Source organism: Scyliorhinus torazame, chromosome 5, assembly GCF_047496885.1.
Source record: "Scyliorhinus torazame isolate Kashiwa2021f chromosome 5, sScyTor2.1, whole genome shotgun sequence".
NCBI classification, from domain to species: Eukaryota; Metazoa; Chordata; class Chondrichthyes; order Carcharhiniformes; family Scyliorhinidae; genus Scyliorhinus; species Scyliorhinus torazame.
The window spans coordinates 91648387-91673723 of NC_092711.1; the positions used below are offsets into that span (position 1 = coordinate 91648387).

The 25337-nt window shown below is 46.3% G+C and overlaps 2 protein-coding genes across 5 annotated transcripts in view; both read left to right on the forward strand.

The window, feature by feature from the left end:
- The window catches only part of LOC140421478 (uncharacterized), a 24370-nt gene extending 237 nt beyond the window's left edge, over positions 1 to 24133 (forward strand). Inside the window, exons 1-2 of one of the 3 annotated variants that reach the window (XM_072506212.1) lie at positions 12046 to 12184; positions 20182 to 24133. In XM_072506212.1, coding sequence (XP_072362313.1) covers positions 20288 to 21661 — 1374 coding nt within the window. In that variant the 5' untranslated portion in view covers positions 12046 to 12184; positions 20182 to 20287 and the 3' untranslated portion in view covers positions 21662 to 24133. Of the gene's footprint in view, positions 1 to 12045; positions 12185 to 18730; positions 18832 to 20181 lie in introns of those variants that run through there. The other 2 variants (XM_072506213.1, XM_072506214.1) reach the window with 2 other exon arrangements.
- Positions 1 to 25337, forward strand: part of LOC140421475 (uncharacterized) — an 856937-nt gene that overhangs the window by 293479 nt on the left and 538121 nt on the right. The window lies entirely within an intron of this gene.

Here is a 25337-nt window from a genome sequence, read left to right on the forward strand (position 1 = left end):
CCCAGTCCCGCCTCCTCATTCGCTCCGATTGGTTGGAGGACCAGCCGCTCCTGCTCGGTCCCCCGGTTCCGCCCCCTCTCCTCCCATTGGCCTGGAGTTGGCGTCAATCACCCGCGAATTGTGAGGTGTCAGATGAGAGGTCAGTGTCGGGGGGCGGGGTTGACTAACCCAGTGCGGCCTGAGAGCCGAATGTGAAACAATGAACATTCTCCACTCTCACTATCCGCCACTTCCGGCTTCTCTCCACAAACAACCTCACAGAGACCAGGGGGGGAGACACTGACCCAGTGACAATGTCACTGCATTAGAGGAAAAGTCTAATGTAACCCCTCTTGTTCAAAACGGCAGAAAGTAGGAAACTAGTAAGTTTAAAGCCTGTTGTTGGGAAACTGTTGGAATCCATTATTGAGGAAGTAGTAACTGGACATTTGGAAAGTCAAACCGCAATCCATCAGTGGTTTTGTGAAGGGTAAATCGTGTTTGACAAATTTGTTGTGAGCTCTTGGAAGATGTAACAAGCCAAGTGGATAATGGAGGTCCTGTAGATGTATTTGGACTTCCAGAATACATTTGATAAGATGTCATATAAAAGATAATAGACAAGGTAAGATCCCACGGTGTTGAGAGGTAATATATTAGTTTGGATTGAGGATTGGCTAAACAACAGACAGCAGAAAGGGCATTATATCATATTAGATTTATTGACACGTACTCCGGTATAGTGAAAAGAATTGTTCTGTGTACAGTTCCATACATGAAAGACATAGGACATAATGATAAATACACAATGTAAATGCATAGACATTGGATGAAGCATCTGGAGGGTAGTACTACATCTTCAGTACAGAAGATATGTGAAGAGATCAGTTCAGTCCATAACGGGGTGGTTCAGGAGTCTGGTAACAACATGGAAGAAGCTGTTTTTGAATCTGTTCGTGCGTGTTCTCAGACTTTTATATCTTCTGCGCGATGGAAGAGGTTGGAAGAGAGAATAGCAGGTGTGAGGGGACTTGGATTATGCTGATCTGTCTTTTTCTGGTTGGCAGGCTGTAACTAGTGGTGTGCCACAGGGTTCGGTCCTCAGGCCCCAACTATTTACAATCCAAGTTAATGACTATGGGACAGATCGAATGTACGAGAGCCAAATTTGCAGCTAACACTGAAATGGGTGGGAAAGCAAGTTGCAATGAGGAAATAAGAAATATACAAATGATTAGGTGAGTGGGCCAAAATGTGGCAGATGGAATTTAACGTGCATAAGTGGGAGGTTATTCATTTTGGTCAGAGGAATAAAAAGGCAACTTCTTATCTAAATGGAGAGAAACTTCATAATGCTTTTGTACAGCGGGATCTGGGTGCCCTTGTGCACGAACCACAGACAGTCTGCAGGTGCAGCAGGTAATAAGGAAGGCAAATGGAATTTTGGCTTTGATTGCTAATGAAATGAAAATCGCTTATTGTCACAAGTAGGCTTCAAATGAAGTTACTGTAAAAAGTCCCGAGTCGCCACATTCCAGCGCCTGTTCGGGGAGGCTGTTACGGGAATTGAACCGTGCTGCTGGCCTGCCTTGGTCTGCTTTCAAAGCCAGCGATTTAGCCCTGTGCGAAACAGCCCCAGTCATGGAATAGAGTATAAAGTAGGGCAGTGCTGTTGTAACTGTGTCGCGCGTTGGTGAGACCACATCTGGAATACTACAGTTTTGGTCCCTTGGACAATGACATAAATGTATTTGTGGCGGTTCAGAGGCGGTCAAGTGGAGAGAGATTTGAGCAGTTTAGGCCAGTACTCACTGGTGTTTAGAAGAATGAGAGGAGATGTAACTGAGGTACATAAGATGCTAAAGGGGATTGATGGGGCAGACGTAGAGCGGATGTTTTCCCTTGTTGGACATTCTAGAAGGAGAGGCCATAGTTTGAGCCTAGTTCTGCATGTTTTATTTCAAGGGGGCTGAAGTATAAAAGTGAAGAGGTGTTGCTGTAACTACAAGCTACCAGTGAGGCCACATTTAGAACATTGTGTACAGTCTTGCTCCTGTTATTTAACAAAAGATATGTTATCATTGGAGGCAGTACAGAGGAGGCTTACTGGGATGCTTCTGGGTATGGAGGGACTGCCAAATGAGGAAAGAATTTATTTTACCCCAGGAAATGTGGAGGCCGAGTCCTTGATCAGTTGCAAGGCTGAGATTGATATGTTTTTAATCAGTAGGGGAATTAAGGGTAACACAGATAAGGTAGGAAAGTGGACTTAGTGAGTGTTAGATCATAGAACATACAGAGCAGAAGGAGGCCATTCGGCCCATCGCGTCTGCACTGACCCACTTAAGCCCTCACTTCCACCCTATCCCCCTAGCCCAATAACCCCTCCTAACCTTTTTGGACACTAAGGGCAATTTAGAATGGCCAATCCACCTAAACTGCAAGGCTTTGGACTGTGGGAGGAAACCGGAGCACCCAGAGAAAACCCACGCAGACATGGGGAGAACGTGCAGACTCTGCACAGACAGTGACGCAGCAGGGAATGGAGCCTGAGACGCTGGCGCTGTGAAGCCACAGTGCTAACCATTGTGCTACTGTGCTGCCCAGCTGTGATCTCACTAAATGGTGGAGCAGCTCAAAGGGCAGGATGAGTGACTCCTGTTCCTATTTCTTCTGGCCTGTTTGTTGGTAAAGATTTCCGGAATCTGTGTGACTGGAGAAGCACTGAGATATATAAAATCCGGGTTAGACACCACCTGGACTGCTGTGATTTTAAACAAGAATGCAAATGCTGGAAATCTGCAGGATTTCGAACAGCATCTGTGGAGAGAAACAGAGTTAATGTTTCAGGTCAGCATGATCATTCATCAGATCAAGAATAGTGTTTCCATTTGAGATCAAGGGGGAAATCTGTGATTGGAGCCAGAGGATATTGGTCGGGTGTTGAATGAACACTTTACATCTGTCTTCACTGAAGTAATCTTTTAATATTATTGGACTGCGCCAAGTTGTTAGATTCCTACTATTATTTGACTCTGTAAAGTTGAAGGAATTTATATTATTTCTGCTATTCGGTACCAGTAGCACTTTGCGATTACTGGAACTCAGCAGAAATTTGCAGTTAAAACGTCTCAGGTGCCAAAAGGAATTATTTTATTTTTCTTCTATTGATTACAATTTGAAAGTCATTAAAAAGGCAATTCGTAGACAATTTGAAGCTTTCAGAGAATTACAGACATTATCCTTTTGCTTAGGCAGACAGCTCGAAAGTAACTTTTAAAAGGTCAAAGTCTGAAAATGAAATATGAAGAGAGAGAGAGAGAGCTAATCTTCAGCTAAACTCAAACTCAAAGTCAAAAACACTACATCACTACAAAGACAGACTGACGAAACAGACAGACTGGCGAAACAGACAGACTGGCGAAACAGACAGACTGGCGAAACAGACAGACTGACGAAACAGACAGACTGACGAAACAGACAGGCTGACGAAACAGACAGGCTGACGAAACAGACAGGCTGACGAAACAGACAGGCTGACGAAACAGACAGGCTGACGAAACAGACAGGCTGACGAAACAGACAGGCTGACGAAACAGACAGGCTGACGAAACAGACAGGCTGACGAAACAGACAGGCTGACGAAACAGACAGGCTGGCTAAACAGACAGACTGACAGACAGACAGACTGACACAGACCGACTAACAGACTGACAGACTAAACATGGCGGGGGGGAAATCTTTCAGTTATACCCTTTCATATCTGTCCAAAGTCATCTAATCACACCCCAATATAATCCTAATTGGTTTGGGTTAGACTCAAACACATTTGATTTGACAGCAAGCCGTCCATCTTCAATGTGCAACATTAGCTTTTAATTGTTTCATGTCTGTATGTTATGGAATGTGATATTTGCTTCAATGTTTTGTCTATTAAAATGTTTCGGCCTTATAAGCTATGGAATGTGGTTCACGCTGTAATCACTAATGGCCTGAAAAGAGAACAATAGAGCTTTAGTTACTGGCCTCTTGTCACCTCGTTGCCATGGAATTCAGCCCTTGTCCTTGACAGCAGCACAAGCATAATGTCAAACTGTCTTGCAACTGTGCTGTTTTAATCTATGATGGAATTGTGCTGTTTCATGTATCTATTGAAGCTATATGTTTTGAGATGACCTGAGGTTATGAGTGCTGAAATTCTCATTTTTAAATGGGTATTTAAAACTGGGGCTAAATATTTATGCTTAAACAGATATCTTTTACCTATACTAGTTGTATTAGAAATACCTGGCTTCTACATTCACCCAAGAGAATGAGGAGGTAGATATGGAGCTCGGGCAGAGAGACTGAAGATCCTGAGCAAATTGACATAGGGAGTGACATGGTATTGGAGGTGCTGGCAGGTTTAAAACTGGACCGGATGAGATGTGCCCTAGACTGCTGTGGGAGGCGAGGGAGGATATTGCAGGGGCTCTGACCCAAATTTTTAATTCCTCTCTGGCCACGGGGGAATTGCCAGAGGAATGGAGATCAGCTAATGTGCTCCTACTGTTTAAGAAAGGCTGTAGAGATAAGCCAGGGAACTGCAGACCAGTGAGTCTCACATCAGTGGCAGGGAAAATATTGGAGAGAATTCTGAAGGAGAGAATCTACTTGCCTCTCCAGGCAAGATTTGATCAGAAATAGCCAGCATGGCTTTGTTAGAGGGAGGTCATGCCTAACAAATTTGATTGAATTTTGTGAGCAGGTGACGAGTATAGATGTAGTTTACATGGACTTCAACCAGCCTTTGACTTGTAAGACCATAAAGACATAGGAGCAGAATTAGGCCATTCGGCCTATCGAGTCTGTTTTACTATTCAATCATGGCTGATATGTCTTCTCCCCATACACCGGATCATGTTATTAATCAAGAACCTATCTATCTCTGTCTTAAAAACACAGTGATTTGGGGAGCACGGTGGAGTAGTGGTTAGCGTTGCTGCCTCACGGCGCCATGGTCCCAGGTTCAATCCCGGCTCTAGGTCACTGTCCGTGTGGGGTTCTCCCCATGTTTGTGTGGGTTTCGCCCCCACAACCCAAAGATGTGCAGGGTAGGTGGATTGGCCATGCTAAATTGCACCTTAATTGGAAAAATTGAATTGGGTACTCTGAATTTATTTTAAAATTTAAAAAATAAGGACAGTGATTTGGCCTCCTCAACTGATGGTGAGGCTTCTGTAAATTTACAGGATACTGGAAGTGGAGGTTGAACAGACGGCAAACATAAACCAAACGTCACATCGCGATCTGACCGAGTCACTCAGTTCATTGGAAACTAAATTTCAGCAGCATCTGGGTGTGGAAGGTAAAAGGTTTGTCTGTTCTGTCTGTGAGGGAAGATTTTAGGTCTCAGTGTGACTGGAAAAGCCCCGAGATTCACAAACCCTGGTTAGACCAAACCTGGAGAACTGTGCTCCGCTCTGGGCAACAAACCTGAGGAAGGACAGAATGGCCTCGGAGGGAGTGTAGCTCAGTGAGTGATACCTGAGTGATATCTGAACTCCCGGAGTTAAATTACAAAACTAGATTACACAACAGAGTCAGAGACATGATGGCTCAAAGAAGGGCATTCGGCCCATTGAATCCATGCTAGCTCTCTGGAGCAGTCCAGTCAGTCCCATTCTACTGCTCCCTGTATCCTCGCAGGTTCATTTCCCTCAGATGTCTATTCAATTTCCTTTTGAAATCAAATCATTCGTTGTGTCTATTTTCAAACTCCCTCATAGGCAGCAAGTTTCAGGTCATTGCCGCTCGCTGTGTAAAAACATACATCTCATATCACCTCCATTTCACTTTAGTAATGGAGAGGGATAGGTGCGTGCAACAGGGCAAGGTTTACAATTGGGGGAAGGGTAAATACGATGTTGTCAGACAAGAATTGAAGTGCATAAGTTGGGAACATAGGCTGGCAGGGAAGGACACAAGTGAAATGTGGAACTTGTTCAAGGAACAGGTACTATTTATCCTTGATATGTATGTCCCTGTCAGGCAGGGAAGAGATGGTCGAGTGAGGGAACCATGGTTGACAAGAGAGGTTGAATGTCTTGTTAAGAGGAAAAAGGAGACTTGTGTAAGGCTGAGGAAACAAGATTCAGACAGGGCGTTGGAGGGATACAAGATAGCCAGGAGGGAACTGAAGAAAGGGATTAGGAGAACTAAGAGAGGGCATGAACAATCTTTGGCGGGTAGGATCAAGGAAAACCCCAAGGCCTTTTACACATATGTGAGAAATATGAGAATGACTAGAGCGAGGGTAGGTCCAATCAAGGACAGTAGCAGGAGATTGTGTATTGAGTCTGAAGAGTTAGGAGAGGTCTTGAATGAGTACTTTTCTTCTGTATTTACAAATGAGAGGGGCCATATTGTTGGAGAGGACAGTGTGAAACAGACTGGTAAGCTCAAGGAGATACTTGTTAGGAGGGAAGATGTGTTGGGCATTTTGAAAAACTTGAGGATAGACAAGTCCCCCGGGCCTGACGGGATATATCCAAGGATTCTATGGGAAGCAAGAGATGAAATTGCAGAGCCATTGGCAATGATCTTTTCGCCCTCACTGCCAACAGGGGTGGTACCAGGGGATTGGAGAATGGCGAATGTTGTGCCACTGTTCAAAAAAGGGACTAGGGATAACCCTGGGAATTACAGGCCAGTTAGTCTTACTTCGGTGGTAGGCAAAGTCATGGAAAGGGTACTGAAGGATAGGATTTCTGAGCATCTGGAAAGACACTGCTTGATTAGGGATAGTCAGCACGGATTTGTGAGGGGTAGGTCTTGCCTTACAAGTCTTCTTCAATTCTTTGAGGAGGTGACCAAGCATGTGGATGAAGGTAAAGCAGTGGATGTAGTGTACATGAATTTTAGTAAGGCATTTGATAAGGTTCCGCATGGTCGGCTACTGCAGAAAGTAAGGAGGCATGGGATAGTGGGAAATTTCGCCAGTTGGATAACAAACTGGCTAACCGATAGAAGTCAGAGAGTGGTGGTGGATGGCAAATATTCAGCCTGGATCCCAGTTACCAGCGGCGTACCGCAGGGATCAGTTCTGGGTCCTCTGCTGTTTGTGATTTTCATTAATGACTTGGATGAGGGAGTTGAAGGGTGGGTCAGTAAATTTGCAGATGATACGAAGATTGGTGGAGTTGTGGATAGTGAGGAGGGTTGTTGTCGGCTGCAAAGAGACATAGATAGGATGCAGAGCTGGGCTGAGAAGTGGCAGATGGAGTTTAACCCTGAAAAGTATGAGGTTGTCCGTTTTGGAAGGACAACTATGAATGCGGAATACCAGGTTAACGGTAGAGTTCTTGGCAATGTGGAGGAGCAGAGAGATCTTGGGGTCTATGTTCATATATCTTTGAAAGTTGCCATTCAAGTGGATAGAGCTGTGAAGAAGGCCTATGGTGTGCTCGCGTTCATTAACAGAGGGATTGAATTTAAGAGCCGTGAGGTGATGATGCAGCTGTACAAAACTTTGGTAAGGCCACATTTGGAGTACTGTGTACAGTTCTGGTCGCCTCGTTTTAGGAAGGATGTGGAAGCTTTGGAAAAGGTGCAAAGGAGATTTACCAGGATGTTGCCTGGAATGGAGAGTAGATCTTACGAGGAAAGGTTGAGGGTGCTAGGCCTTTTCTCATTAGAACGGAGAAGGATGAGGGACGACTTGATAGAGGTTTATAAGATGATCAGGGGAACAGATAGAGGAGACAGTCAGAGACTTTTTCCCAGGGTGGAACAAACCATTACAAGGGGACATAAATTTGAGGTGAATGGTGGAAGATATAGGGGGGAATGTCAGAGGTAGGTTCTTTACCCAGAGAGTAGTGGGGGCATGGAATGCACTGCCTGTGGAAGTAGTTGAGTCGGAAACATTAGGGACCTTCAAGCAGCGATTGGATAGGTACATGGATTACGGTAAAATGATATAGTGCAGATTTATTTGTTCTTAAGGGCAGCACGGTAGCATTGTGGATAGCACAATTGCTTCACAGCTCCAGGGTCCCAGGTTCGATTCCGGCTTGGGTCACTGTCTGTGCGGAGTCTGCACATCCTCCCCGTGTCTGCGTGGGTTTCCTCCGGGTGCTCCGGTTTCCTCCCACAGTCCAAAGATGTGCAGGTTAGGTGGATTGGCCATGATAAATTGCCCTTAGTGTCCAAAATTGCCCTTTGTGTTGGGTGGAGGTGTTGACCTTGGGTAGGGTGCTCTTTCCAAGAGCTGGTGCAGACTCTGGGCCGAATGGCCTCCTTCTGCACTGTAAATTCTATGATAATCTATGATTAATCTAGGACAAAGGTTCGGCACAACATCGTGGGCCGAAGGGCCTGTTCTGTGCTGTATTTTTCTATGTTCTATCTCCTGTACCTTTTACATACAAACTAGGAACAGGCCACTCGGCCCCTCGAACCTGCTCAGCATTCAATACGATTGCGGCTCATCTCATTCTAACCTCAACTCCACATTCCTGCCTACCCCTGATGACCTTTCACCCCCTTGCTCATCAAGAATCTATCCAGCTCTGCCTCAAAAATATTCAAGGACTCTGCTTCCACTGCCTTTTCCTGCAGGCGTTCCAAAGTTTTCCAACTCTCGAGAATAAAAATCCTCATCTCCATCTTAAATGGGTGACTCCTTATTTTGCAACAGTAATGCCCTCGTTCTAGATTCTCCCACAAGAGGAAACATCCTCTCCACATCCACCCTGTCAAGACCCCTCAGGATCTTCTATAATTCAATCCAGGCTTTACCCAAACCTTTAAATCTGTGTCCCGACTGCTTGTACGATCAGTGAATGGAAATAGAGTTTCTTTGTCCACCCGATGGAAACCCGGCATAATCCTGTGTCCCTGAATCAAATCTTCCCTCAACCTCCTTTGCTGGAACCATTCTGGGAAATCTCCTCTGCACCTTCTCCAAGAACCTTCACATTCTTCCTGAAGAGTGGTGACCAGAGCTTTATAAAGATTCATAGAATAGAATTAGAACCATAGAATTCCTGCAGAGCAGAAGGAGGCCATTCAGCCCATCAAGTCTGCACCTATTCTCTGAAAGGTCGTGCTACCACTTCCACGTCGACGACCACCAAGAAAGCACAACAGCGCCTATATTTCCTCAGGAAACTAAGGAAATTCGGCATGTCCACATTAACCCTTACCAACTTTTACAGATGCACCATAGAAAGCATCCTATCTGGCTGCATCACAACCTGGTATGGCAACTGCTCGGCCCAGGACCGCAAGAAACCTCAGAGAGTCGTGAACACCACCCAGTCCATCACACAAACCTGCCTCCCATCCATTGACTCCATCTACACCTCCCGCTGCCTGGGGAAAGTGGGCAGCATAATCAAAGACCCCTCCCACACGGCTTACTCACTCTTCCAACTTCTTCCATCGAGCAGGAGATACAGAAGTCTGAGAACACGCGCGAACAGACTCAAAAACAGCTTCTTCCCCACTGTCACCCGACTCCTAAATGACCCTCTTATGGACTGACATCATTAACACTACACCCTGTATGCTTCATCCGATGCCAGTGCTTATGTAGTTACATTGTATATGTTGTGTTGCCCTATTATGTATTTTCTTTTATTCCCTTTTCTTCCCATGTACCTAATGATCTGTTGAGCTGCTTGCAGAAAAATACTTTTCACTGTACCTCGGTACACGTGACAAACAAATCCAATCCAATCGAAAGGACACCCTGCCTAGGCCCACACACCTACCCTCTCCCTGTAACCCGGTAGCCCCACCTAACCTGTACATCCCTGGACACTAAGGGGCAATTTATCAAGGCCAATCCACTGAAGTTGTCCTTCTTTAGACTGTTGGAGGAAACCTGAGCACTGGGTGGAAACCCACGCAGACACGGGGAGAAAGTGCAAACTCCACACAGACAGTCGCCAAGGCCGGAATTGAACTCGGGTCCCTGGAGCTGTGAGGCAGTAGTGCTAATCACTGTGCCACCGGAAGCATAGTTTTGGTATCAATATTACTGTTCATGAAGCTCAAGACCGAATTTGCTTTGCCAATTACTCTCTTAATATGTCTTGTAGATATACAAAATCCCTCTTCACCTCTTTCTCTCTCCTCCCAAAGGGGCCAGTTGGGATTTTATAACAATCCAGCAGTTTTCATGGTCACTTTTTCCCAGTGCCGGCCCCACAAATGACCAGATTCATTCAGCTCAATTTCACAACCTGACTGTGTGTTTTTGTGAGTTCTCTCTCACTCCCTATTTTCTGTTTTAAATCAGTTTCACAGGGTGTTCGAAGGGGAGGCTTAAAGTCCAGAAACACAAACCAAGCATCACATCAGGATCTGACAGAGTCCTCACTTTATCATATCCTGAATATCATCGTACTTTGAACATGGAAGGAAAAAGCATTGTTCACAGTTGGGAGAAACCGTACATGTGTTGTGTGTGTGGACGAGGATTCAGTCAATCATCAGGCCTCAAGACACAAATGCAGTTACACTGAGGAGAAACCGTGGAAATGTGGGGACTGTGGGAAAGAATTAATTTCCCCATCCAAGCTGGAAACTCATCGATGCAGTCACACTGGGGAGAGACCATTCACCTGCTCCGAGTGTGGGAAGGGATTTACTATTTCAGGCCACCTGCTGAGTCACCAGCGAGTTCACACTGATGAGAGACCATTTCAATGTCCAGACTGCGGGAAGTGCTATAAAAGTTCTGGAGAACTGATGCGCCATCAACGTATTCACACTGATGAGAGACCGTTTAGGTGCTCTCACTGCGGGACTCGGTTCAGACAATCATCTCACCTCACTGTACATCAGCGAATTCACGCTGGGGAGAGACCATTCGCCTGCTCCAAGTGTGGGAAGAGATTCACTCAGTCATCTGACTTGCAGAGACACCGCCCAGTTCACACTGATGAAAGACCGTTCAGGTGCTCTCACTGCGGGACTGGGTTCAGACAATCCTCTCACCTCACTGTACATCAGCGAATTCACACTGGGGAGAGGCCGTTCACCTGCTCCGATTGTGGGAAGAGATTCACTCAATTATCCAACCTGCTGAGTCACCAGCGAATTCACACGGGAGAGACCATTCACCTGCTCCGAGTGTGTGAACGGATTCACCACTTCATCCCACCTGCAGAGACACCAACAAGGCCACAAGTAACCACAGTGATTGGATTTTGCTGTTCCTCACATTCAGGACTGAACCATGTTCATTTGGGTCTCTTTCTCCTGATAACAAACTCCAGCCCATTTACAGAGGCTAATATTCTGGCTAAAAGTCAAATAAATTAGATTTGCGTTAAATACGCAGTGTTGAAACTTTTTAATATCTCTGACACAAGTTATTCCTTTTGAAGTACTCTCGCTCTCCCCCGTCTCTTCCATCTTCACCTCCAACAAGAAGTGTGAGGAGCTTGTGGAGCTTCTTTGTGACTGAGATTGAGTAAATCCGATCAGCTGCCTCTGCTGCTTCCCTCCCTTCCACGAGCCTACCGGACCAAACTGTCTCTAAATTTCATCCTTTCCTGAGCCCTGAGCCCACATCTTTCTCTAGTTTCTCTCCCATCTCCCCTCATGCCCTCTCAGAGCCCATCTTGTCCATGAGACCCAGCTCCTGCTCCATCGACCCTATTCCCACTAAGCTACTGATCAGCTAACTACCCTGTGTCCATGGATGTTGTCAACATTTCTCACTCTTCAGGTACTGTCCCTCTGTCCTTCAAATCTGCCATCATCACCCCCTCCTCAATAAAACAAACCCTTGACCCTGCCATCCTTACAAATTACTGCCCCAACTTCAACCTCCCTCTCTTCTTCAAACCTTTCAACATGTTGCCACCTCCCAAATCCTTGCCCATCTTTCCCAGAACTCCCATGTTTGAATCCCTTCAATCAGGTCTCTGCCCTGTCACAGTGAAATACAAGAGACAAACAGAATCTTACCCGGAGAGAAAGACAGACAATCCGGGAGCTTGGATCCAACACGGATATGTTCATAAGACCAGAAGACAAGGGTAGCAGCACAGTCATTATCGAGAGACAACAATACCTGCTGGAGACAGACAGACAATACAAATCACAACACCAAGCGACATAGACCCATATACCCGAGACAGGAAGTAGAATTGGAGATGGACCGGAAGAACTCAAAGACTCCAGAAACATTAACCAAAAACAACAGGTACAACCAAGGAAGTTCTACCTGTTCCCTAAAATACCCAAACACATAGACTGTACCAGGGAAATACCCCCAGACAGACCCACCGGATCAGACGGAGAGCGAAAGTCCAACAGAATCATAGAATTTACAGTGCAGAAGGATGCCATTCGGCCCATCAAGCCTGCACCACCCTCGGAAAGAGCACCCTACTTAAGTCCATGCCTCCACCCTATCCCAGTAACTCCACCTAACCTTTTTTTGGACACTAAGGGGCAATTTAGCATTGCCAATCTACCTAACCTGTACATCTTTGGATGGTGGATGAAAACTGGAACACAACGGAGGGAACCCACGCAGACACAGGGAGAATGTGCAAACTCCACACTGAATTGAACCCGGGACCCAAGCACAAAATGCTGCCAGGAATCAGCAAGTTAGTTTAAGTCTGTGTGAAACTCAAACTTCATTCACACAAAGCCCGCAGTGTGATTGGCTGGAGGACCAGAGTCCATCCGGTCCTCCAATCCTTCCCATTGGTCAACACATCTCAGGCAGGAAATGAGGTTTTGGAACCCGCGCCCACGTGGCCAATGGGAAGAACTCAAAGGATGCAGAGTCTCAGCCAATGAGGGAGATCCAGATCAGCCCCGCCCCACATTCACTCTGATTGGCTGGAGGATCAGCCGCTCGTGCTCGGTCCTCCAGTCCCGCCCCCTGTTCTATTGGTCTGGAGTCGCCCTCAATCACCCCCGGGCATTGTGATCCGGAGCACGCGCAGTGCGGCTGCTGGACATGGATTTCGCCACTTGTTTGTCCTGGAGAAGCAGAGTCGGCGTCAGGCGGTGGGTGGGAGGATTTGGAAACACTTTGTGGATCCGCAAACCCTTCACAATCATTGTCAGCTCCCTGGTTTGCAGCTGCGGGGCTTCTCCCTCCCTCCCGGGAACAGGCCCAGGTTAATGGGCACCATCCTGCTTCAGACACTGGAGGATGGTTCACATCAGAGGATGGGGGAGGAAGGGTAATAAATAAAAGCTTCCACTTTGCACTCAAATCAATGAGGACTCCGATCTCTGGCAAGGAAGGAAATCCTGGGGGGTGGACGGGGCCGATTCACAAACACCCGCTGGAGGCCCCAAACCCCCAATAAAGAACCTGCAGCCCCTGGATTTCCAGCTCCGGGGGATTGGTGGCTTCAAGTGCAGCCATCTTGGTAAAGGAACATAGAGTGGGTGGGGCTTCAGGGTCCCAATGACCAGGAGGCAAAATGATGATTGATTAATTGATTTTATTCTCACTTTGCACAGAGGGGTTTGAGAACTGATCCCAGCCAGAGGGGAGGGAGGGGGTGAGCTGTAAGGAAAAGAATTGTGAAGGTGGTGTGCAGGATTTGCCGGGCTGACCAACTCTCATGGTGAAAATTAAGGTCCAGCCTGCACTGAAAGGCTGGCGTTCTGCCAGAGCTGGGACCAGTCCGCCTGAGGTAAGTGTCTGCCAGAGCTGTTGGAACACAGAAACAGTAAGGAACATGATCCTGTGCATTGAGAAAGGTCCAATTTGTATGACAGACAACATCCAGGCAGCATGCAGCCTGGGACAGAGGACACAAATACATTCAGTAAAATATGGGACTGTTAGTCACCCTGGGATTTGCATCCAGCAAGGGAGGTGAGAGAGTGCATGGGATTAGGATTTACTGCTTTACAGGTACAAATGAAGAAAATATCTTTCATGGAAAATAGAATTATATGTTCAATATTTCTCAAGTTTTGTGAACTCCTTTTCCAAGGTAATAGATTTGGTGGATTTACAAACAGGAAGCTCGAACTGCATGGTCTGACAAAGTCACTGAGTCACCACGGCCTCAATATCATCAGAAATTGAATTCCGGAGGAGACATGTTTGTGTGTTCTGTCTGTGTGACACCATTTATAACATCTTTGACTGGAAAAGCATCAAGACACACACTGGAGTGAGTGTTCCAGTACACTGACTGTACAAAGAGCTTTAAACAGTTAAACCGCCTGTTAAAATCATCGCACGATTTGCAAAGGGAAAGAAGCGTACTCGTGCTGTGTGTGCGGACAAAGCTTCAACTGATTGTCCAAACTGGAGAGATACGAGGAAACTGGCACCATGGAGAAACCGTGGAAATGTGAGGACTGGGGTAAAGGATTCAGTTCTTCATCCCGGCTGGAAATCCATTGACGCGTTCACACTGGGGAAAGGCTATCTGTTCTGTGTGTGAGAGGAGATTCACTCAGTCGCAACACCTGCTGAGACACCAGCGAGTTCACAAGTGAGTGCAGGGACTGGAATCTGCTGTTTTGCTGCTGCTAATCACATCCAGGATTGATAGTCTGACAATATCTGGTTTGATTCTGCTGATGTTAACAATCCCTATAACTGGCTGCAGTTTAATATTCTGGAGATGTCACTGATTTTAAAAATGCCCCTTTTTAAAAGCAGCACCTGTGATTTTTCTCCTTAATTCAATAACTCTCAACAGGAGCACCTTTACAGTAAAATTATGAACTTGTACTTCAATCCTAAATTGATCTTTGATGCAAATCCGTGTCTGAACGGTTCCACTGATCAACATCTCCAATTAGCAGGTTAATCTTTCCTGACAATTCTTACTGACTTCGTCAGTGTTATGTCCATTAGGAAATTAAATTGTGAAGGAAGCAAAACAAAACAGTTAAATATTTTACAGGCACTGTGGAAATGTACATAATCACTGAACATCAACATTGTTATTGATGAAGTTTGGATCACGGAGTTGAATCATTTCTGACACAGCAGCAGCAACATTTGGTAATGGTGGAACAAAGAACAAAGAAAAGTACAGCACAGGAACAGGCCCTTCGGCCCTCCAAGCCTGTGCCGACCATGCTGCCCGACTAAACTACAATCTTCTACACTTCCTGGGTCCGTATCCCTCTATTCCCATCCTATTCATGTATTTGTCAAGATGCCCTTAAATGTCACTATCGTCGCTGCTTCTACCACCTCCTCCGGTAGCGAGTTCCAGGCATCCCCTACCCTCTGTGTAAAAAAACTTGCCTCGTACATCTACTCTAAACCTTGCTCCTCGCACCTTAAACCTATGCCCCCTAGTAATTGACCCCTCTACCCTGGGGAAAAGCCTCTGACTATCCACTCTGTCTGTGCCCCTCATAATTTTGTAAACCTCTATCAGGTCGCCCCTCAACCCCCGTCGTTCCAGTGAGAACAAACCAAGTTTATTCAACCGCTCCTCATAGCTAACGCCCTCCATACCAGGCAACATTCTGGTAAATCTCTTCGGCACCCTCTCTAAAGTCTCCACATCCTTCTGGTAGTGTGGTGACCAGAATTGAACACTATACTCTCAAGTGTGGCCTAACTAAGGTTCTATACAGCTGCAACATGACTTGCCAATTTTTATACTCAATGCCCCGGCCAATGAAGGCAAGCATGCCGTATGCCTTCTTGACTACCTTCTCCACCCGTGTTGCCCCTTTCAGTGTCCTGTGGACCTGTACACCTAGATCTCTCTGACTTTCAATACAGACTGGTTTGAGAGCCACTTAACAGAGATGACCTGTCATTGAAGCAAAAAGTAAAGCTGACCTGATGTACAACTTAAACCTAACAGCCAGAACAGTGTTTTTCAAACTTTTTTTCCAGGGACCCATTTTTACCAACCGGCCAACCTTAGGGACCCACACCGGCCGACCTTCGCGACCCACCATTTTCTCTTACCTTGTTTGCTGCTGACAAAATGGAGGACTCTCAATCGGGCCCAAAGCACGTGAGGTCGGCATTCGGGGGGCGTGACCTGCTCTCTACCTCCCTTCAGGCAGGAAGATTACATAGAATTTTTTTTTAAAAAATCTTCTGTGACTCCGATTGCACAAATGCATGGGCAAAAGCCGCAGCAGCCGGCTTTTAACAATGTTGGCTGTGAGCGGCCTTCAAAAAGGCCGTGACCATATTTTTAAAAATGCAGGCGCACTGCATGTGTGTGCCTGCTTATCGGTGCGCGTGAGCAAACTTCTCCGCTTGCGTACCGATGAGCGGGGACGCATGGGCAGTGACTCATGGGCAGTGTGGTCTCTTTTTTTATATGGTCGTGGCCTTTTTGAAGGCCGCTCGCAGCTGGCATTGTTGAAAGCCGGCTGCTGCGGCTGTTGCCCACAAATCTGCACAATCGGGAGTGCCGCGACGGACGGCTCCGTGACTCCCCCACCCGCGGGTCACGAAAATGCCTGAGCTAGAACACCATCTCGTGAAAGTAGCCAAGTTAGTTCTGTAAAAGACAGGGAGAATGTGTGAAATAATCGCTGGATCAGTCTACATCACAAAATGTGAATTGCCTCTGAAATCTACTGTGTTTGATGGGATCAAGACATCACTTGTTTCTGCTTTCACCAAGGTTGCCCACCTGAAATCAGCAGATGGTGAAGTTCTCACTGCCAGAAGTAAACAGATGTCCCGTTGGGTTGAACATGACTGTGAGCTGTACTCCTGTGAGACAGACACCTCCCAGTCTCTGTTTGACTCTCTTGCAGCTTCCTGTCCTGGTTGAGTTGGACAAGGAACCCTCATCACTTGAGCTGGAAAAGGCCCTTGGTTACGGAGCAAGCAGAAAGGCACCCGGCAAAGTTGGAATTCCAGCTGAACTGCTCACACACAGAAAGTTCCATAGAATATCACACCTTCCTTACCACAGCCGTCCCTTGGGAGGTAGAATCCATTTCATAGAAAATGTGTGACGCAAAAATCATCACATTTTCAAAAACAGCAGTGACAGTGGAGACTGCAACATCTGCAGGGCCATCTCACTCCTTAACAATGCTGAGAAGACCTTCACTAAAGTCATGTTTAAAAGATTCATCGACGTGCAGACTGAGTGTATCCAGAAGCACAGTGCAATTTCTGTGCTGACAGATCTACAGTGAACATGATCTTCTCCACACACCAGCTACAAGAGAAGAGAACAATTGGGATTTGATCTAAAGTGTCAGTGTTGAGAAAGTGAAATCTCAGCAGGGTGGATGACTGAGCGAATCCCTTGCCACACACACAGCAGGTGAATGGTCTCTCCCCAGTGTGAACCCGCTAATGATCCAACAGTTTGCATAACTGAGCGAATGTCACCCCACACTCAGGACAGGTGAATGGTTTCTCTCCAGTGTGCATTCTCTGGTGTATCAGAAGGCTGGATAACTGAGCAAATTCCTTCCCACACTCGGAGCAAGTGAACGGCCTCTCCCCAGTGTGAACTCGCTGGTGTGTCAGAAGATTAAATTTGTTTTTAAAGCTCTTCTCACAATCGGAACATTTGAAAGGTCTCATGTCAGAGTGAACAAGTTGGTGTGCAGTTAGATGTGTTAGTCGAGTGAATCCCTTTCCACACTCGGAACAGGTGAATGGTCTCTCCCCAGTGTGACTGCGGTGATGAGTTTCCAGTTCAGAAGGGTAACTGAATCCCTTCCCACAAACCCCACATTTCCAGTTTCTCAATGGTGCTGGCGTCCTCGTGTCTCTCCATTTTGGACGATCAGTTGAAGCTTCTTCCACACACAGGACACGTGTACAGTTTATCCTCACTGTCAGGGTGTGATGTTTTTCAGGCTGAGTAACTGGTTAAAGCTCTTTCCACAGTCAGTTCACTGGAACACTCTCACTCGGGTGTGTGTGTCTTTGTGCTTTTCCAGTCACACTGATGGTTGAAATATTTTCCCACAGACAGAACAAACATTTATCCTTCCACATTCAAAAGTTGATGACATTCAGATCCTGATCAATTGAGTGATTGTCAGATCTTGATGTGATGATTGATTTGAGCTTCCAGTCTGTCAATCCATTCCTTGTAACCCTGTAAAATCAGTTTACACATGTCAGAAATTCAGAACAGATAATTCTCGTCCCTGGGGAGTAATTGTTTCTCTCATTTCCCAAAGCTGCAAATCCCAGTCCCACAGTTTCCCCTTTCCCACAAACTCACCACAATGGTTTCAAGGTCATTAATACGGAATGGAGTTTTGAATTTCAGATTATTCGCTGAATTTAAATTCGACCATCTACGTTACATCAGTGTGAGTGCAGGATAGAAATTGCCCCCATTCTCTCCTCCTGCTCCAGGATCAGTAAAGTGAGTTAAAGATAATTTCTCCTGAACAAATCCATTGCTGCATTTCCTTCCTGATGCCACATTTGTCCACTGGACCTGGCACCGGGAGAAAGCGGCAGCTGCCGTTGTGTTGGGTGTTGAGGCGGTGCCGCTAGTTTGTTATTGGGGATGTTGAGGCCTCCAATGGGTGTTTGTGAAGCCTCCCCTCCCACCCACTGCCCCTAACGCTGCCTCCGCTTATCCGCCTGAAGATGAGACAAAGAAGAGTCTGTCCCTGGACATGCGCCTCACTGCGCATGCTCCACATTACAATGCCAGGGGTGTGGTTGATAAAGCTTTGGGCCAATAGAAAGAGGGGGCGGGTCTGGAGGACCGAGCGGGAGAGGCTGGTCCTCCAACCAATCGGATTGAATGAGGGGGCGGGGCCGGGCTGAGTGACGCAGGTGCAGTTCCGGTTATGGTGATGTGGTAATGTTGACGGTTTTTTCTTCGGTCCGCGACCGGTAAACAGAAAATTGCGGAAAGCAGTCACCGATTGATCTGCCAGGTGTGTGGAGTATTTTTGTATACATGTTGTGCAAGCACAAACTTCGGAAAAAGTCTTCCCAGTCTCCCATTTGAACCGAGCTGGTCCTCACCTGCCCGTTTTAAAGACCGCCATCTTTAATCGGGGCAATCTGCAGGAGGACGCATGTGCAGTCACCATCTTTGTACGGGGCAATGTTTTCAATGAATGGGGAGGTAATCATATCGCGCGAAAGTGAGATCATTGTAATCACATCATAGAGTCCCTACAGTGCAGAAGGAGGCTATTCGGCCCATCGAGTCTGCACCGACTATCTGAAAGACCACTCTACCAAGGCCCACGTTACCTTTGGGTACTAAGGGTCAATTTAGCATGAAGCAAATCCTGCTCTGTGACTCCCACTCCCTCTTCGGATGTCCTGCCCCATGTGTCCAAAAAAATGCAGGTCTGTGCAGTCACATGAAGACCCATGGCAAAAACACAGACCCTGAGTAGACATCATCCTCAAATCGAGAGACTGCTGATGACTACGGGAAATGTGCAACAGGGAGTATGAGCTGTCATCCTGGACCAGACAGCCAGAGGAAATATTGTGAATTTCTCTGCTTGACTGACAGCCGTAGTGGGAGACGACTATGAGTCATTAGGAGAGTTCAGTCCCGAGGTATCAGAAGAATGGGTGACAATCTCAGCAGCAAATGAGCTGAGATTCAGATAGAGTTGAGCGATGTTACTGAGATGAAAATAGTGATAATGTAGATATGTGGCTGGTAGCTCAGTTTGGGTTGAAATATTTTGCCATGACTGAACAGTCTGGTTCAGACTCGGTTACCAGGGAGCGAAATTGAGTCATTGGTGAGGGTATGGACTTTGTAGATGGGTCTGATGACAATGGCTTTGGGCTTCCCAATATTTATTTGGAGGAAATGTCTGCTCATCCAGTACTGGATATCACAGAATCAGGATGGTGTGTGAGTTGGAGAAAAACTAGAGGTGATGGTTTCCACATACACCTGATACCCTGATCCTCTGGGTGGTTAGATTGAGGGTTTGTCAAAATTCTCTCAAGAGATAAATAAAATCCCTCTCTTTTGCCCATTGGTTCTTACACACTGCCCCTTCTCTCTCTTGTCCTCTTCTCCCACATATTGGCCAGAATCCTGTGTGGGCCAAAACTGTGTGGCAGATTTTCTTCCCTGAAAGACATTAGTGAACCAGTTGGGTTTTTTATGATAATCCAGTTTTCATGGTCACTTTTTCCCAGTGTCAGCCCCACAAATGACCAGATTCATTCAGCTCAATTTTACAACCTGCCCTTGTGTTTTTGTGGGTTCTCTCACTCCCTTTTTCTGTTTTATATCAATTCCACAGGATATTAGAAGAGGAGATTTGCAGTTGGGAAACTGAACCCAAACATCACATCAGGGTTAGACAGTTGCCCATTTTATAGGGACCGGAATATTATTGGATTTTGAACATGGGAGATAAAGGAATCATTCCCAGTGGAGAAGAACTGTACACGTGTTCCGTGTGTGGACGAGGATTCAGACAATCATCTGACCTGTTGATACACAAGCGCAGTCACACTGGGAAGAAACTGTGGAAATGTGGAGTGTGTAGGAAGGGATTCCAATCTCCCTCTCATCTTGAAAAGCATTGCCACATTCACACGGGGAAGAAACCATTCACCTGCTCCGACTGTGGGAAAGGATTCACTCAGTCATCCAACATGCTGAGACACCAGCGAGTTCACACTGCGGAGAGGCCATTCACCTGCTCTGAGTCTGGGAACAGAATCCCTCACTCATCCAACCTGCTGAGACACCAGCGAGTTTACTCTGGGAAGAAGCCATTCACCTGCTCCGAGTGTGGGAAGGGATTCTCAAGGTCATCTAACCTGCTGGCACACCAGCGGGTTCACACCGACGACAGACCCTTTAAATGTCCAGATTGCGGCAAGTGCTATAAAAGTTCTGGGGAACTGATGTCCCATCAACGTGTCCACACTGACGAGAGACCGTTCAGGTGCTCTCACTGTGAGAGTGGGTTCAAGACATCTTTCGCCCTCACCAAACATCAGCGCACTCACACTGATGAGAGACCGTTCAAGTGTTCTCACTGTGGGACAGCGTTCAGGCAATCGAGTGACCTTGCTGTACACCAGCGCACTCACACTGGGGAGAGGCCATTCACCTGCTCCCACTGTGGGAAGTGGTTCTCTCACTCTTCTAGCGTGCTGAGACACCAGCGAGTTCACACTAATGAGAGACCTTTCATCTGCACCCAGTGTGGGAAGGGATTCAATCAGTCATCCATCCTGCTGAGACACCAGCAAGCTCACACCACTGAGAGACCATTTAAATGTCCAGACTGTGGGAAATGCTACAAAAGTTCTGCGGAACTGATGCGCCATCAACGTGTTCACACTGGCGAGAGACCATTCAGTTGCCCTCACTGTGGGAATAGGTTCAAGACATTGTCTACCCTCACTGCACACCAGCGCACTCACAGTGAGGAGAAACCTTTTAAATGCCAGGACTGTGAGAAATGCTACAAAAGTTCCAGTGAACTGATACGCCATCAACATGCGCACACTGAGGAAAGACCTTTTAAATGCTCAGACTGTGGGAAGTGCTTTAGAAGTTCCACCAATCTGATGTCCCATCACCGTGTTCACACTGACGAGAGACCGTTCAGGTGCTCTCACTGTGGGACTAGGTTCAGAGAATCAGCTCATCTCACCGTACACCAGCGCACTCACACGGGAGAGAGACCGTTCACCTGCTCCGATTGTGGGAAGCGATTCAGTCATTCATCCAACCTGCGGGCACACCAGCGAATTCACAAATGACGACAGTAATTGGATTTTGCTGTCAGTTACATCCAGAAATGAACCATGTTCATTGTGCTCTGTTTCTGCTGATGTTAGCACGGTAATATCTGCTGATGGCAGCACGGTAATATCTGCTGATGGAAGCACAGTAGCACAAGTGATTAGCACTGTGGCTTCACAGCACCTGGGTCCCAGGTTAGATTCCCTGCTGGGTCACTGTGTGGAGTTTGCACTTTCTCCCAATGTCTGCATGGGTTTCCTCCAGATGCTCCGGTTTCCTCCCACAGCCCAAAGAAGTACAGGTTAGGTAGATTGGCCATGATAAATTGCCCTCAGTGACCAAAAAAGGTTAGGAGGGATTATTGGGTGACAGGGATAGGGTGGAAGTGAGGGTTTAAGTGGGTCGGTGCAGACTCAATGGGCCGAATGGCCTCCTTCTGCACTGTATGTTCTGTGTTAACAAACTTCAGCCGAGTTAATATTCTATATAAATGTGAAATAAATTGGACTTGTGTTAAATGCACACTACGGTCATTCCTTAAAGGTCTCTCCCTCTCCCCAGTCTCCTCCACCCTGACCTCCAACAACAAGTGTGAGGAGCTCATGGAGCATCTTTGTCTCACTCTTACTGACAATCTGATCAGCTGCCTCTGCTGCTTTCCTCCCTTCCACTAGCCCACAGGTTAAAACTCTCTCTAGTTCTCCCTTGTCTGACTCTGTGAGCGTTGCCCATATCGTCAAAAGCTCAATAGAGTCAGGGATTGTTCCGAGATTGGAATATAGCTCACGTCGTTCCCGTTTTCCAAATCAGAGCCAGGGAATGATAGGTTCATCAGTGTGACCTCGATTACAGGGAAGGTGCTTGACGGGGTGCTTGGAGATATTGTTTCTCATCACTGGGGAAGAGAAGGAACCATTAGAGATGTTCTAGTGTCCAATTCGCTGAGCAAGTCTTGAGACCTGTTCTTCAGCCCAGACTCACTATGCACATCCGCATGTTAGTTAATCCACGCCTAATAAAGAAATCTGTCCACTCACACTGGTATCCCATTATCATGCACACGTTCCCTATGATTACAACCCATTCATAGACTTTCAGGTGATCTTCTCAAAAGTTCAAGGTGGTGTCTGTCTCGAGATCTTTGTTTATCTTAACGGTTAGAGGGATATGAGGAACATGTCGACAGGTGGATTTGAAACCAGGAAGAAATCAGCCATGATCTGACTGAATGGTGGAGCAGGCTCAAAGTGCTGAATTGCCTGCCTCTGCTCCTAATTCCTATATTCTATCTCCCTCTGAATGGTCCCAGTCTCTTGGGCAGTGGCCAGGCTCACTGTAACAAATGCAGGATTTTAGATATATTAGATTTTCAGTATTTGGCAATTTAAGGGTTAACAGCTAGGGTTACAGTGTGTCTGACTGCTGTAGTCATGTTTATAAAAAGAATCTTGTTTTGCAAGACCAGAAAGTTTTAGGAGCCGGAGGTGAAATTAACCAGTGGAATGTGTTTTCAGTCTGGGGTAATGCAATGTTGTTTGACTCGGGAGAAGCCCTGGGGAGTTAATGTGTTTTCAGCCTGGGGTAATGCAATGCTGTTTGACGAGGGGGAATCCCTGGGGAGTTAATGTGTTTTCAGCTTGGGGAGTTAATTTGTTTTTAGCTTGGGATATGATGTCATTGCTGGGTGGAGCTACGGTATTCAGACATTTTGCGAAAGCATTTTGAGTTCAGGTCGGATCTGGCTACCATTTGGACCACAAGAAAGGTATTTTGCTCTCACTGTAAGATAGTTAAAGGAGAGTAATAGTATTTAATGCAGAGCAGAATTGTATGAGGACAAGGGAAAACAAACCATTTGAAACAGCTTTTTGATGAATTCCTGCCAGAAGACATCCAGCCAGGCTGACAAGGTGGCTAGCACAGCTGTCTCACAGCGCCAGGGACCCGGGTTCAATTCTGACCTTGGGTGACTGTCCGTGTGGAGTTTTCACTTTCTCCCCGTGTCTGTGTGGGCTTCCACCGGGTGCTACAGTTTCCTCCCACAGTCCAAAGATATGCAGGTTCAGTGGAATGGCCACGCAAAAATTGCCCCTTGGTGTCCAGAGATGTTCAGGCCAGGTGGGGTTACAGGGATAGGGCGGGCAAGTGTGGCTAGGTAGGGTGCTCTTTCAGAGGGTTGGTGCAGACTCATTGGGCTGAATGGCCTCTTTCTGTACTGTGGGGATTATATAAGAGAGTCTGCAGGGGTTCTAACAGGAGTCAAATCTGTTCTGGAAAACTAATATTACTCTGTGCCATTGGGATGTGGGGTGGATTGAGAGCTGTAGGGTTTTCCTTTCTTGTTATTTACTTGGGAATAGAGATAGTAATTAAGGGTATTTATTGTGTTGAGTAATGTTGTTTACGGGGTCATTGGAAGCTATTTTCGGGTGTGATGTTAAAGTGTTTAATGTTGTGTTAATAATAAAGTTTTGTTTTAAAACACCAAATTCCTATTTCTTTGTGCAATCACTCCTGGTGCAAAGTATTCTTTTTGCACAGCCTTACAAAATAAACTAAAATATTGGGGTTTTGGTCCAGTACACTAGCGACTGCTGGGGTCTGGTCTGGGATTGTAATATAACAAATGTAGTTTCCTTTTAAAAATGATCATTGACAAAGATACAAACTTCTTCAAAAGAATGCTGTCAATTTATTCATCTCATTCACACTTTCCTTTCACTAGAACGTACATTAATACCGGATTGAGATGTTACATTGAATTACGTTCATTTGCTGCTGTGATTTCCTGTCTCTTCCCCTATCCTCCCTCACTTCTTCTCAATCTGAGACATCTCATTAATTAGCATCCTCTCTCATTGATGAGCTCTGGATAAACATTCCTGTCCACAACAATATGCTCAGAAAACCTTGAGATCAGAGATCCAACATTCCCATTGATTCCAGGCATTAATATATTTTGTTTGTTTATTTTTCACTTTAACCCATTGTAAAAGCTCCTGATGTTTTATCATTTCAAAATGATTCCAAATTCAAACAGGATTTCTGCCGGACATCCTTCAAGGCTGAAGCTTATCCTTTGGGAATCAAACATAATCCTTTTCTCAGTTGTAATTTTACTGTTTAATTTTTATTAGTACAGAAGCTGGCAACATTTTAGATTAAATAACAATTGTTTCCAAACTTCTTCCTCAAACCAATTTATTTTTGAATTTTTGCTGTTTATGTACAACACCATTCTTTAACAATGACCGGACGGTGTTTTGAGTGTCTGTCGTACTCTCAGCAGGGAGAGGGTACTGTTTCATGGGACACTGTGTCGGTCCGCTTATATCTTTGAGTTTGGACATGTCTCCATAACCATGTTTATGGATTGTGAATACACCCGGCACAGACTCGAGAACTGCCGGGACCTCAGGATCATCAGAGGTGACTGGTCCACACTCTGCTGCAAAGCCTGGTAAAACTTGGACCTCAGGATCATCAGAGGTGATTGGTCCACACTCTGCTGCAAAGCCTGGGAAAACCTGGAGCTCAGGATCATCAGCGGTGACTGGTTCACACTCTGCTGCAAAGCTTGGGAAAACCTGGAGCTCAGGATCATCAGAGGTGACTGGTTCACACTCTGCTGCAAAGCCTGGGAAAACCTGGAGCTCACCCTTCATGGGGTCAGGGTGAGGATCGTAGATGACG